The sequence below is a fragment of the Pteronotus mesoamericanus genome, unplaced genomic scaffold (genome assembly GCF_021234165.1).
Source record: "Pteronotus mesoamericanus isolate MK-2021 breed Mesoamerican mustached bat unplaced genomic scaffold, CSHL_Meso_final contig_42, whole genome shotgun sequence".
Taxonomy (NCBI): domain Eukaryota; kingdom Metazoa; phylum Chordata; class Mammalia; order Chiroptera; family Mormoopidae; genus Pteronotus; species Pteronotus mesoamericanus.
Genome location: NW_026555157.1, coordinates 12,882,655 through 12,898,387, shown reverse-complemented (window position 1 = coordinate 12,898,387; position 15,733 = coordinate 12,882,655). Strand labels below are relative to the sequence as shown.

Here is a 15,733-nt window from a genome sequence, read left to right as displayed (position 1 = left end):
GATTCCTGGTCAGGGCACATGTAAGAATTAACCAATGAATGCATTAATAAGTAAAACAACAAATCGATGTCTCTGTCTTTCTCTCCTTCTCTCCTCCCATTCCTCTCTCTTTAAATCAATCAAAAATTTAAAAAATCAAATAAAAAATGAAAAGACACAACCTTCCCAAAGAAGTCCTTGTTAAATATCACTTGGTATTTTAAGTATTTCAGATCCCACATTTATACAAAGCCATGAAAATATTGGCTCTTGATCCAGAGCTCACTGTAGGAGAGGGAAGAACTTCATCCTAGTTTAGTATTTTATGGTCTCAAAAAAGGGAGATTTTTTTTCCCCCCATCAATCACAACATTTTAATTCTTTTTCTTCACTGCTTCTGGAAAGGTCTCAATTCGAGACAGTAATCTGAACTATTTGGTATGTGATTTTTAAGCAAAAGATACAAGAGTCTTCTTTCCCGTTTTTGGTCATAGCTCTCTTTGAAATTCTCCCTTAGTTTCCCTATCTTATTCATGTACAATAGTCATCTCCACCACATTCCAGTCAGAGGAGTGGATTCACAGACAGAAACAATCTTTCTACAATGCTGTGATTATGAAGACAGACAGAGCTCTCCTTTCAAAGCTGTTGCTTAAAGTAATCATAATGACACTGTAGTTCTCTGATGTTGATAACAAAACCAAATACCTTCCTCCCTCTTGAAGCAGAAACAATATCTTGCTATTTAAGATGTGTAAAAATAACATCTACAAAATTGAATATGACACGCCTTCCATAGAGATGAAATAGAAAACTGAAACTTGGGTATCTCCACAGCCCTGGAACCGGACTCACAGAATGACAAAGTAAGGGTGGAAAAAAGGACTCTGTGATGAATAGGGAAAGTATTTAGCAACTGGTATGGCACAGGCCTCTATCAGAGCAGGGCCCCAGAGGTCCCCAGGGTTGCAGTTTAGACGACGGAAAGTAGGGAGGTCTCTAGAGTCCTAAGGGCAGTGCCATGAGGGCGAGGACACATTCAGGGGCGTTAGGATAATGGCTACTGACTTACTAAATGGAAATATTTCAAACTATGACTTCTATCTTTAAAAGTGCAAACCTGCTGCATATTGCCTTGGAGAAAGTAAAGGGTAGGTGATCAGACACCCCAGGATGCCCAGGACAGTCCTAGTTTATACCTGTTACTCCAGTGTCATTATCAATAGCCTCTTTTAGATAATCATGTTAGGTCTTTGTGCCCTTCTATTAGGATGACCATATAATACATCTCAAAGTGTCCCTGACTGAACAACATATGGTATAATCACCCTAATAAAAGAACACAAAGGCAAAATATAATTCCATTTGAAGCAAAAATGCATAGGCAGGGGAAGATCTGGGCATGAGGAAGGAGAAAAACAAATGGTAACACAGAAAATATCTCCATTAATTGCCCAATGAAGACAGTGGCATGTGAATGCCAGTATTCAGTGTAATCTAGGGAGTCAAGGACATAGCCAAAGACAGCCCAGGATAACCGAGCTGCCAAGACATCCCATTGCTAAGGTTCCAGGGAATGTTGAAGCTGGAGAAAAGGCAGAATACAGAGGGACATTTGGCAAGGGAGACCCTTACGGCCACAGTGAGCAAAATAAAAGACAATTCAAAGAATGACCTAGTCTGCCTTGTATGGCCTTGGAGGTCAAACAACATCCAGCTACATGGCTGCCATTCCATGGACCATGATGTAAATGTCACTCTATAGGGTGAAACGGTGCACAATCTACATGTGGCTGTCTCAAAAGGAACATTATTCCAGCTTCTCTGTGCCCACACATTGGCCTAATTTTTGATATACACACATTTTTTATTAATTAAATTACTTTTCTGAAACTCTTAGGCTCTGCTCAATTATTTGAATGACATCTTCAGGTTATATGCAAGCAACTCCATGGTATTAAGGGCTTGGCAACCTCAAAGATGGGTAATCTCTCCATTCCATCATCAAAGAATGATTTCATAGACTGCATTTAAAAAATAGGGAGAGAAAGTGGCAAACAGATATTCATTAGGGACTCTCCCATGCTGTGGAACCATTCACAAAGTGCACACTCTTATCAGCTCACAGGCTCTATCATTTCCTTTTCATAATACTCTTTTCTTGACAAGGAGTGCAGTTAAAGAACATCACATATTATATAGTAGACAAGGATAGTCAAGGAGATTGTGCTTATATAATCTTGATATTACTAAAATAGGCGTCTTTCAAATCATTGTGGAGAATAAGAATGTACTTATATATTCCAAACTCTTCCACAGACTGTGGATACAGGTAAGGAATTCATTTACATTAATACCCTGAAATTGCAACGTCTTCAAGTCCCTACTTTCATTGCTAGAACTAAATAGAGAAATAAAATTTTTCTGTGACAAAAGAGCCAGAGTTGGCAGAATTAAAATGTAAACTAAGGACCTCAATGATCTAAATGATATTTTAACTGTTTTCAGTAGCTGAAAAAAAATAGAATCGTTTATATGTTAGTTAGTAATTCTGAAGATCATACCTCACATGTTCCCATCTTCATGCCTTTGTCTATACCATTCTCTTCTTTGATAGTGTTCTAATCTTTTAACCTACTGAAATCCTGTCTATTCTTTAAGATTTTCTCTATGAGGCTTTCCAGATTCCTCCAACAAAGTGCAATGTTTCCATTTGTCCATTTGTTATATCTACACCTACCTTATGGTATGTATGCATGGTATGTACTGGACTTCACTTTGTATCATATATATTTATGTGTTCATCCAGTTATCCTACAAGCTTCTTGAGCTTATTAGAAAGACTTTCTTAATTCATATTTATATCCATGGCACAGAGGACAATATGTTTGACATGTTAGAAATTAATATTTATTTAATCAGGCAAGGGAATAGGGAATGGTAGTCTCACTATATAACTTTATACTCAGCATTCATGAAAGGGACTCCTGTAGCAATTTATAACAAAGTCATTTCAATACAAAATCCTCTCAATACAAGGTCCTCTTAGAATTTTGTTGAATGTGACTATGCCTTATATTTTGTTTCAGCAGGATTGTGGTTCCTTCCTCCTTCATAAATACACATTAGGATTTCATTTGGCTCCAAATAACAGAAACCTAAGTATGCAGACTTAACTAAATGGAGGTTTGTTTTTTATTTTTATCCTGTAACATGGGCCTTAGGGCATCAGCTAATGGTGACACCTGGAATATAAACAATAAGATAATTTTGTCTGAATCCCAAAGACTCACAATCCTTTCATCTGTACATTATTCATTTGCCAAGCCTGTATTGTTAACCTACTATAGTGATCTCCGCTGTCAAGAAACACTAGCATTATGTAAAATAGTCCTTGGTGTCTAACCAGTAAGTAATTTAGCAGTTTAGGATGTAAGCATGTATATAGGATAACATTCACAGTTAAGATGAGCTTGGATCATAATACTCTCCAGATCTTAAAGGAATGGTCTACAAATCACTTCACAACAAGATTTTTAAGAAAACATGAGGCTCCTTGAAGGGATTCTCTAAAGCCTTACACATATGCTAAGATAATCCAACAGCATAAAGGCATATTACTGTGATTTCTAGAAACTCTATAATTTGTACCATGCCATTCATTCACGCAGTGAAGTATAAGTAGACCTCATGCAGTTGGATGTAGCAAACCATGGAGGAGAAGCCAAGGCAAAGTGGAGACACAAGCATGACTTTTGAGAGAGAAACTGTCCCTTTTGGGGTTTTGGTAGTAAAGGGTTATTCCAAGATCCACCAATGGCTGAGAAAATGTGTCATCAGTACTCTCTTCATTTTCCCACAAAATTCTTGTATGCTTCATTAGAAAATTTCACATTTTTATGTTGCCAGACTGGCTCAGTAGAAATCTCAGTTTGGCTTGGTACCAAGTCAGTACCTGCTCTTGCCCACCTAGTAAGTAAGTAGCTGTTAAAAGGCAAACGGGGCGTTGGGAATCCAGGGATATGGGATGAAAGTGTCCACCGACCAAGCCTGCCACACTGCGACTCACAGTTGCAGGCCCAAGACAAAATCTGAGCAGCACAGACAGGGATGGCACGGCAGCATATTCCAGAGTTTCAGGGACGCTTCAGAGCATTCCATTCTTTTTAATCCTCACAGCAAATATTTTTTCATTGCTTTGAGAGCCAAAGAAAGGGGAGAGAGAGGGAGAGAGATGTGAGAGAGAAACATCGATTGGTTGCCTTCTCCTACACACCCCAACCAGGGATTTAACCTGCATCCTGGGCATGTGCCCTGACTGGGAATTAAACCTGAAAACTTTCAGTCCATGAGACAACCCTCCAACCAACAAAGCCACACTAGCCAGGGCCCATTTACTTTTTAGATACACACTATTACCTGGTCTTTGGAATTGTGAATGCTGGATGATAAAGAAAAGTTCAATATATAGTCGTTCACTTATTTGCCCACCCTCGACTCCATTTTCAGCTCTGATTCTTACATTCCAGCCCTTCTGCCTTAATTTAGAAAACTCTAACCCTTGTCATTATTGCTATATACCTTCTTAATTCTAATGTCATTTTAACATCATTTTCAGGACAGGAGGAGGGAATAAACACTGGTGGTCAATCCACATATTTTTAATTGGAAATTAATCTCTTAGATTCTTTAAGCCTTTGTGAGACTACATTAGGCAAAAATTAGGAATGCCAATACATTCTCTGTACACTAAATTTGATCCTATACAACTCTAATCCCTGGGCCCATGCGCCTTTCAAATACTCAAGGTTTGAATTTTTTGATGAAATTTCAAAAAATGCAAGAGATAAAATGGACATTTACTAGCACAGTTTTCAAAATAGCCATTTGTACCAAATAAAAATTTTATGACAAAAAAAATGCACTTTTATGAGGTACTTGTTACCTACTAGTAGCAGGCTTTGGAAAGAATCCAGGTCACTGACTAATATAAGAAAAATTCCTAGAATAACATTGAGGCAGCATGGTCAAGTGGAAAAAACACAAATGCTCACATTAGACAGAACTGGATTCTCCACTCAGCTGAGTCCTGGCCTAATCGGTGAATCAGTGTGCCCATGTGTGAATAAGTGTACTAACCTCACTGAGATGCCATGAGACATTCATACGACATGTGTCAAATGACTAGCTGAGGTAAATGCTCACTAAACATGAATCCCCTGCCCTTTTTCTTCTGGCCAAGGTCCTTGAGCATGGGAGGTAACCCAGTATTAGAGCCGCTGATTATTTAGTCGTTCTAGGAAAGTATCTCATACTGGTCACAAAGAGCCTTCTGAGGAATCTTGGTGACAGCAAATTGTGCGCAACTAATTCCTACAATGAGAAAGCTGTACCCTCCGTGACAGGCAATCTGCTTGCAGAAGACAGAGGGGCCCATTAAGCAAACACCACATTTGACCTGTTGCTGGGATTTAGACACTATCTGTGTCTGGCTTGCTGCCCATTGCTCCTTGTGGCTGTGAATCAACATTGTAAGAGAGAGGGCAGTGGGTCAACTGCATTCCATTAATATATCAAAGTGTTTCATTTAGACTCTTACAGCAAAAGAGAAGGAATATGGAAGATATACAGTTTAGGATGGGCATAAATTTGGCAGAAACAGACACATAAGGATTTTAAAATATAAATCTGAAAAATACAAAAATACTAATAAACTTGCACAGTCTGGTCATCGGAATTAAATTTTCTCACTCAATGGTTCGTAATATTTTCCCCTCCACTACTGAAAGGAGGTCACAGATTTCCCTAAGGGTCTCTCAGAACTTATAAAGCCCCATCAGGAGATTCTGTTGGTACTTACCATCTAAACATAGTACCTCATTTTATTCCATAGACCATAAAATTATGTGTCATAATATTTATGGAGCTTATTTTTCAATCAATTTGGAAAGCTGATAGAGAAAAAATAGCATTCATTGGGTAAAATGTGGATTTCTGAACTTCCTTGCATTTTTTTCCAAGGACATTTTATAGTTTCAAGATGTTTTTGGTGACAATTCATATTGTCTTTTCCTAAATACAGTCTTCTTATCATTTATTAGCTACATTAAGTCCATGAAGACAATTATTAAAGAAAGCTATTTAGAAGCTCTCTATCTTTCATAAATGTTAAATACCTCATATTCATTTGGATTGAGAAAATTAAGGTGGGAGCTATTTAATTTGAGAGAATGGAATGAGACCCACAATTATAAAAATAATGCCAGGGCCAAGAAAAATTGTTTGTTGATAGGTCAAGAAGAACTTAAATTCTCTACACACAGAATATTCAGACCTAAAGTTTAGGAGGTAACTTTTAGAAGCAAGAATATGTTTACAGATGGGATTTGAGTATAATATTTTCAAATATCTTTAAACATGGCTTATTTGTTTCATTTTGTTTTCTATTAGGGCACATATGGTGTTAAAATTTTAATTCTGGGCCATGTATAACTATAATTCCTTTAAATGGATGGCTGCCATAAGTATGCATGAATGGCTGTATGAGTCTGTTTACTTGGAGAGAATTTCAATTTACTTATACACCCTGTTGTAGCGATTAAAATAAAATCTAGGGACTGCCTTTTGACCCAGCAATTCCACTGCTGGGATTATACCCTAAGAATCCCAAAACACCAGTTCAAAATAACCTATGCACCCCAATGTTCATAGCAGCACAATTTACAATAGCCAAGTGCTGGAAACAGCCTAAGTGCCCATCAGTAAATGAGTGGATGAAAAAACTGTGGTTCGTTTACACAATGGAATACTACGCAGCAGAAAGAAAGAAGGAACTCCTGCCCTTCATGACAGCATGGATGGAACTGGAGAGCATTATGCTAAGTGAAATAAGCCAGGCGGTGAAAGACAAATACCATATGATCTTACCTATAAGTGGAACCTAATCAGCAAAACAAACAAATGAGCAAAATAGAACCAGAAACACGGAAATAAAGAACAAATTGACAGTGACCAGAGGGGAGGGAGATAATGGGGAAAATAAGGGGAAGGGTCAAGTCAAGGAGCTTGTATAAAGGACGCCTGGATAAAGACAACAGGGTGTGGGGGCAGGGAAGGATTGAATATAGGAGGTGGGAAGGGCAAGGGAGAGTGATGGGGGAAAATGGGGACAACTGTAACGGAACAACAATTTAAAAGAAAGAAAAAGAAATAATCACTAATGATAAAATACATGCAGTTTCATTCTCAAGGCCTGTAATCTTCAGGGCACCACAGATCCAGGACATTCTGTGTGGGGCTTTCTTGTTTTTGGGAAGTAGATGGGAAAAGAAAGACATAACAAAAATGTAAAGTTGTTACTAGGGTCTTAACGATTCATGCTTGGAAACCAGTTGGAACACTTTGCCCTGAAGTAAATAAATTCTGTAAAAAAAAATTGATAGCTGGAAAGTCCTGCAAAAGAAAATCCTGAAATCATCCAATAAACTTTATTTTGGAGAGGGAAAAAACTCCAGGGGCTGATTTGGCATGACTCTGGTGGGGCTATTATTCTGTAGGTGATTTAATTAATTGCATGCATATGCAAATAACCGTATCTAGAGTAGCTACATTTATCTTGTGTTAATGAAGTACTTTCTTAATATTAGTTATTTGTCAATATGAGAATAGTAGCAAATGACAAAAAGACTAAAGTCAATCCTAATCACCTTATATCTGGTAATTGGTAAAAATAAAACCACTTTTATTGTTTCAAATCAAACAGCTAAACAAATAGTTAAATTTTGTCATTAGATGGGGCTATTAATATCTGGCTGTCTTCCAAATGAGTCCTGAATAAATGGAAAATCCATGAATTTTTTGACTCAATAATTTATGTCTTTTATCAAGATCTGCTCTCACTCTCCATTTTAATCGAGTCAGTAGTATCAAATATACTGATTATATTCACCAAAAATGAACGGACATATCTTCAGATCTTCAAATGAGAGCTAAGCATTAATTTATAGAGATCACCAGTAAATAATGCCAGATATGTGGTGAGAAACTCATTCTATTTATTCAAAATTCTATGAGCACTAGTTATGTACAGTCAGTTCTTCAAGATTTACAAAAATTAAAATAAAAAAGGTAGGTCCGAGAAATTATATTCTCCTTTGTTTTTCTCCTAGGAGTTATCTTGGTCTGCAATCAATCCTTCAGGAAAATCTCTCACTATATTAACTATGAACAAAATGATAGAGTATGTCGGTCAAATGTAAAGTATTATTTATATTGACATTAAAACTTGATTACTCATGCAGAAGCTCATGGAAGTTCAGATTAATCTGAACAATGTATTATTTCCCTTTGGTGTACAATCTGTCGTTTCACAAACTATGATAAATAGAATGCCAAAATAAAAAGATCTGTTTATATGAAAACGTATAATATATTTTGCATCTCATTTATGTCTTGTGCTAAAAGGCAGACTAACATCAGCTATTCTGTGAAAATAATATGAGGGAGATCATATCCTTTTTTGTTTTAAAAAATTTAGATATTCCTTTTAAACACTGAATTTTCAAAGGCTTGCTATTATTTAAAATATTAGTTATTATTTTGACTTACTAAATTTAAAAGCTCTAAATTAACATTTAATTAAAGGATTGAAAAGGAATCATTGAAAGACGTGATCTGAACATTTAAAAAATCCCAGTGTCTGTTCTCTTGGTTCTTAGAAAATTAAAAGTAGAACCATTGTTTGCTTGTCCTAGTATATAATAAATGGCAGCTGCCTGGATGATTCTAAATCTGGGGATGGAAACCTAGTTTCTTGTCAAGATGCTGGGGAGTGGCAAGGCAGTTTGCATTTGTCAAAACCTCTGGTTCAGGAATCTCCTGCTTTCTCTAAATATTTTATCTCTGCTTTCATTTCACTTCCTGAGGATGCTGCCCTTTCCACGTAGAATCAAAAAGCTGAATATCAACCTGATTGTCTGTCCCCAACTTGTATGCTCCTTTCCCCCCAAAGTTTCACTGAAACAAGGCTGTAACTAAGGTAAACGTAATGGAGAGTTTGGGAGGAAAGCAGAGGGTGGAGGGAGGTTACAATATAGTGTATAATATACAGCAAACAACTAGAATTTATTTACTGGCTATCTTTATCAAAGTATCTTTGCATTCCAATCACTGGGGAATTTTCACTGTTTCTCTCCTCTCCTCTCCTCCAGCCTCCCGCCACAATGCTGACCAGCTTTATCTCCTCTGCCCTCCCCATCTCCTTCCTGATCAGGTTTCCCTCCTACTCTAAGGCACTGTTTGTTTCTTTCACAGAACAGAACTGGGGCTCTGCATCTAGCTCCAGTTCATCAAGGTAATGCTGGGCTGCGGTTAGGGATGTGAAGCTCACCCTTTAAAGTGCACTCCGTTCAGCACAGACAATGCACTCCCTGAGAGGAATTCTGTGGGCATCAGCTTTTGTGTCCTTGCCCTCCATGAGGTAGCAATTCAGGAATTAAGGACTTAAAATTTGTCTGTGAGATGAAAGGGAGCAGTGGATAATGAGAATTTGTAAGAATTGTCAAACCCAAAACCTATAACAAGATCCAATCATCCTCTGTTGCAGACAAAGAAACTGAGGCCTGGAGAGGTTAGGAGACTTACTGTAGGATATACAGCACTTTGAAGTGGAAGTTGCATATAAGAGTCTGGTCCAGGGCTGTTTTCATGATCGCATGAAACAACTCAATTTCTCAGAAGCCAAACAACATTTCAGCTCTATATATCTGATTTTTGACTACATTGCCAGCATAGGTCCCATAGGAAAGAATACAGGTGCGTAGCAGGAAAGGCACACAACCATTGTGCACCTAAATCATATTATCTCAGACACTCTGGTATGTTCACTATTCATGTATAATTAATTCCCTAATTTCTATGCATGATGTTGGTGTTATGGAGGGCAGTTTCCATGCTTTCACTAAAATCTTTTGCAGCCACCATCAGAGATAAAAATACCAAGCTGAAGCTTCCATGTTCTGACCCACAAAAGAGTGAATTAGTTCAATTTATTTTATCAAGTTCCTAGAAAAACCAAAGGGAGGGAGGAGAAGTAGGAAAAGAAAAAGAGAGATGGTTGTAAAAGGCAAATGGAAAATGATCAACGTCAGTCATGCTGCTGAAATATGCCAAGAAAATGCATGTAAAATCATTATCCACTAGTAGAAATGAGATATCTTCTAAAATATATTAGGTTTCTAACACTTGTCTTGAATTTGCTGTAACAGATACCTAAATAAATAAAAGAAATAAAGAAATAAAAGTTTATAAATGTCAAGAAAGTATGAGTAATAAATCTGAGAGCTAGATTTGTCTGAAATGACTAACTGAAAGAAGTTTACAAGATAAAGAGAAAAATGTATCCAAACCAGTTCTGTTCACATAAAGGAAGAGAGTCTCCTCAGCAGAATTCAGACATTTAGCAACAAATCTGGCTGTAAACATTTGTCCAAACAGTCAACAGGACAAAAACATTGCTCCTCCTGTGAGAACAGTAACCAGATCTTAGGGTCCCAGGCTTTGAAGTTCAAAATATTTCCCCAGAAATACCACATTCTTCTTTCTCTCCCACCCCACTGGAAGATCACAAAAATAAATTCTCATTTGTTCCCTCTTTTTGTTATCCTGCCAAAAAAATACACTCACTGATAAAGCCCACCAATGATTCATTACATACCATCATCCCAAGGTTTCCGGTATAAATGCCATATTAAGTGAGCTTCTTCTGTTTTATTAATGCTTAACAGACATTTAACAGTGATGATGGTGCCAAAGATTTGTACCGTATCATACCATTAAAACTCAGACATTTCCGCATGAAGCAAGGGCACTAGCCCCCAGGTTTTTCTCCTTCACTCTCATTTCCTTAGCAATGGCTAAGCGGAGATACATTTGGAAGCAGAAATGGTGTGATGTAACAACTCTTTTCATATTTCTCCGTTTCTCTACAGATCAATTCCATTTTCTTTATTGCTCTACTCTTTATCCATGAAGAAAGAAGAAAGAAAGAAAATGAGAAAAAAGGAAGAGAGAGAAGAGGGAAAGGGGAGAAAGTTCTATTGAATTAAAATTTATATCGAGAATCTACATTTATGGCTAACATGGAATAAACTAACAAATACATTAAAATGATACACAGTTTATATATTTCATATATAACTATCCCATGTGTTCTTTTCCTGAAGCCCTAGTCTTTCCCAGAGGCTTCATCCAAGCATTAATTCATTTACCAGTCAAGGAATGGAGTCAACCATGGCTCCTCCGAGTCCTAGTACATGCAGCTCCATCAACGCCATTCATCTGTGACGTAGCCTCCTTTGCCTCTGACCTGAGATTGAACACCTTCCTTACTTTGTTGTCTTATTCAAGGTCACTGGATTTTCAGCCCTGCCGTAATGGGTTCCTTAAAATCCTTCTAATGCGGTATTGTGGCATCAGTCTATATTTCCAACGTGCCACTGCTGTCAGTGGATTTATTTACATGGTTGCCTCCTCTGATTAAATTTTGCATGCCCACTGCCTACATTAGGCCTAAAGCATAGTAGGATTTAATAGGCATCCAATAAATGCTTATTAATTAAATTTGGTAGAAGGGTTTAATGCACAAGGGGTGCATTGAAAAAGATGACCTCCAAAGTCCTTCACAATTTTCACATTTTCATTTGAGGATATCAGTTGCCTCCATAGTTTTGAATATTACATCTATTCATGGCTCCTCCTCCCCCATAACTTCAAGGCATTCCTCATCCTAAGCTTTAGATCAAAACATCCACCTGTCTTTTATATAGAGCTTTGCACTTTAGACAAGTGGACATCTGAAATGCTGTATGCCCCAAATTAACTCACTTTCCCACACATTCTGCTTCACCCTTTCAGCTTTCTGTATTTATTAATGAAATCATCCTGCTTAGGAGCCCATGTGGAAAACATCCAGGAGGGCACCTCTCTCCCCTCTACAACCAGTCATCTGGTCTTGTGGATTCCACTTTCCCAAAGACTAGTTCTTTTTGTCACTCTATCTCTTGACATTCTCCATCAAATTGTTTGTGACTCTAATCAGCATTTTTTTATTCTGCCATTCATGATGTATTTCCATATCTGGCCTAACATTAGATCCTAGAAGACATGTGTGTATTATAGCTGCAACTCCTATACCTAGTAACACAGACTTTGCAGGTGCTCAACAACTCTAGAATGGATGAATTAATTTAAATTACTTTGGAGGCATAGATCTTGTTTTATTATTTTTTTGTCCCCTCCACCCCCATTTAATAAATAGTAAAAGGCATTGGAAACAGGAAATACATATACTTTTTTAACTGAATACTGATTTGTTGTCCCTCAGCATGGTCGCAATAATTGTCAGTAGCTTTTATTTAAAGAAAACAATCCGCTCTGCTATTTTTTTTTTTTAAGAAAGGAAGAAAGAAAGAAAAAAAAGAGTCCTTTAGACTCAGATCTCAGCTAAAACCCTCCAGAAATCAGGTTTCCCACCCCTTCCAGTGGCCTGATGTGCGGCGGGGGAGGAGCAATAAGCAAGCTCAACTTGAGGAGCATGGAAAGCGGGATGGGGGAAGTCCCGGAAGTCATTGACCAAAGCTAGCGGCCTGCCTCAGCGGGATCAGCTTGGGCTGAGGTCCCAACAATAACAAATCTCGGGGCCAGGCGGGGGCCGGCGGGGGCCAGAGCTTGGGGGAGGAACCCAGATTGGGAGAGGCGGGTGGGACGCTTCCCAAGGCCTCAGGGGATTGGAGGAGAGAGATGAGAGGCGGTGGAGCTCGAGTAGCGGGCAGCAGAGCTAACTGGTCGACAGAGGGGAGAGCGTGTTGATTGGGTGATGCGAAGGGGAGACGGACCGGAGCCGACCGAGGATTGGCGGTGGCGGCCGAGGAGGCGTGGGCAGGGCGCGTTACAGGGAGCGCGAGGGAGCCGGCCTGCCAGCTAGCCTGAGCAGCGGGAGAGCGAGGCGAGCAAGAGTCGGGTTGAGGAACGCGTTGCGAAGGGCTAGTTCTTCATCTCTGCCGCAGCCATCCTCCGCGCTTCGAGCACCGCGCTTCCTCCACTCTGCCCTCCGGCCTTGGGTTCTCGGGCCGGGAACCGAGGGAAGGGACGAAGGAGGAGGCAAAAAGGAGTGAGGGGCAGAGGGGGTCCCGGCGCGGGGCGAGGCGCGCTGCCTCTCTCTCTCTTGATTCAGCTGCCGCCTCCGTGCCTGGTGCAGTGGCCTCGGGGCGCGCGGGACCCACGGGGCGCCCGCACTATGCAGGCGGACTGCCGGCCGCCGCGATGGCGAGCCGGATGGTGTTGAGAGCAGGGCGCAGCCTGCACAGTCCCCGACTTCGGGCCGTGGCCACCGCCCCCGCTCGGGCCGCGCTCCCCCATTCTCACTCCTGCCTCCTCCCACCCCGCTCCAACTGCTCCTCCTCCCCTATGCCTCTGTTCCTTCTGCTCTTACTTATCCTTCTCCTGCTGCTTGAGGACGCTGGAGCCCAGCAAGGTGAGTGGTCCCCGGGGAATCCGCCGGCGCATGGAACCCCACGGGCGGTCGGGACACGGGGAGCCTGCGGGGAGCCAGGTCTGCGGGCCATTAGCAGACACGCGGGGAAGGTGCGGTGCGCTTCCGTGCGTGGGCAGACCTGGCCGAGCACTTGCAAGGTTGAGTTGCAAAGGTGGGGGGATCAGCCTGTTGTCTCCCAACTTGGCGCGGCTTTACTTTTTGGCAAGGCCATTCATTTTCCTGAAAAGAAGGACGTGAGACCCTGCTATCAAGGCCCCCTTTTGGGTATTGGATTCTTTTTGGGGGGGAAATGTTTGGGAGGAAAAAGAAGTTTTGGAGCTGTGACACCTATTGAAAGATACAAGAATGGATGGACAGTAGGAAGGCAAGGTAATTAAATAGCATCTTAAACCTGTTAAAGGAAAGTGGCGATAATTACTATCTTTTGTGAAAGTGCTCAGTTCAAAAGCGAACGAAATTGATTCTGGTAGTCTGAGTCTTGGATTCAGAAAGTGTCCTTTACAGCCCCTACCTGTTAGGATAGCGGTTTAGATTGCCTGGGTCAGACGCTGGCTCTGACCCATTGAAACCTCCTATATTGGCTAAATGGAATGTCCCACGTTAAAAGGGTAAGCCCATACAGAAAGGGACAAAAGTTTTGTTGTGGGTTTTTTTCCTCCATCAGCAATCCTTGGAAAACCTTTTCCAGAAGCAAGCAAAACTGTTTATTGAATAATCACTGTTATGGAGAGAGAATGCAGAGCTGATCCCCGCCGCCCTTCAGGCAGTGACCCGCAATTTTTGAATCACTTTGGCATCAGTTATTGAACTCATTTCCCATTTTATTGCAATGAGAAGGATTGTTACTTTTTCTGGGAAGGCTTTTTTTTTTTTTTAATTGATTTGCACGTTTAAGTCTAGCTTAATGTTGCTCTCAGTAAAGTGTGGAATCATGGCCACAAGCCTGTCATTATGATGATGCTGAAACTTTGACAGGCATATGGAAACACAACATCTCCTATAAAGAAAAAACCGTAAGTGGTCAACTGACCTCTTTTATATCTAGGCGCAGTTCTGTTCAATGGAGATGTTTAGCATTCAGGTTTTAGATAATCTTTATTGAATTTTTGAACATCAGCCCTTTATAAATTAGAATGTGAAATCCTTCCCTCCATTGAACTTTTAGAGCCCATGCCTATGTTGGGTTGGCCAAGAAGTTCATTTAGTTTCTTCAGGAGGATGGTTTGAGTAGTGCTTAGTTGTCTTTAACTTCATTTGAAACAATTTTGTTGGATTGTATTGTGACAGCTGTCGTATCAGCATCCATTTAAAAAACTTATCAAAGTTGGTGAACTTTTGTGCGGCCATTGGAATACAGAAGATGGAAGAGAATACACAAAATTTTTGGTGTATTGTGCTTTATTATTCCAAGAAGGGTGAAAAAGCAACTGAAATGCAAGAAAAGATTTGTGTTGTTTATGAAGAAGGTGCTGTGACTGATTCAACGTGTCAAACGTGGTTTATGAAGTTTCTTGGTACTATTGACATTTTGGCCAAATAGTTCTTGGCTGTGGGACTGTCTTATGCAGGGATGTTTAGCAGCACCCCTGGTCTCTGCCCACTAGAAACCAACAGTGGAAGATAGCCAACATATTCAAAATATCCAAATCAGTAAAGTAATTGGTGGAAATGAAAAATGTGTCCTTTTTTTTAATGGAAAAAACTAAATGGACTTTTTGGCCAGCCCTATGTTTTCCTCCTAATAGGAAAAGAAAAGAAAAAACAGGCTTATATATGGCTCACACCTAATGGGGCTTACTTTGTGGCATGCACAGTACCAAGTAGTTTACATGTATTAGCCCAACCCTCATCACAGCCATTTGAGATAGATATTGTCCCATTACAAAAATAGGAAACTGAGGCAAAAAATGTACTTGAAGCAGAAAGGAAGGTAACTACCTAAGCAGAACAGTCCATTTTGCTTATTTCCAGATTTGAAAGTGTTTATATCATGTTTTTTAAAAAAATCTTTTAACCGTATAGAATCAGGCATATGGAAATATAAGATCTCCTGTCTCCCACCCCAATGAGACAATTGTCTTGTTTTTAGAATTCCCCAAGTCTGATCTAATTAAACATGCAACATCACATTTTTAAAAAGATTAAATTTAGTTTTTACAAGGGTATTTTAACAAATATACATTTGTCTTTCATAATGTCACT

General features: G+C 39.7%; 1 protein-coding gene across 1 annotated transcript in view; it reads left to right on the top strand.

Annotated features, from left to right (window-relative positions):
• The first annotated feature begins 13,256 nt into the window (after positions 1–13,256).
• Positions 13,257–15,733, top strand: part of DCBLD2 (discoidin, CUB and LCCL domain containing 2) — a 98,360-nt gene continuing 95,883 nt past the window's right edge. Inside the window, exon 1 of the mRNA XM_054577352.1 lies at positions 13,257–13,510. Coding sequence (XP_054433327.1) covers positions 13,300–13,510 — 211 coding nt within the window. The 5' untranslated portion in view covers positions 13,257–13,299. The remainder of the gene's footprint in view (positions 13,511–15,733) is intronic.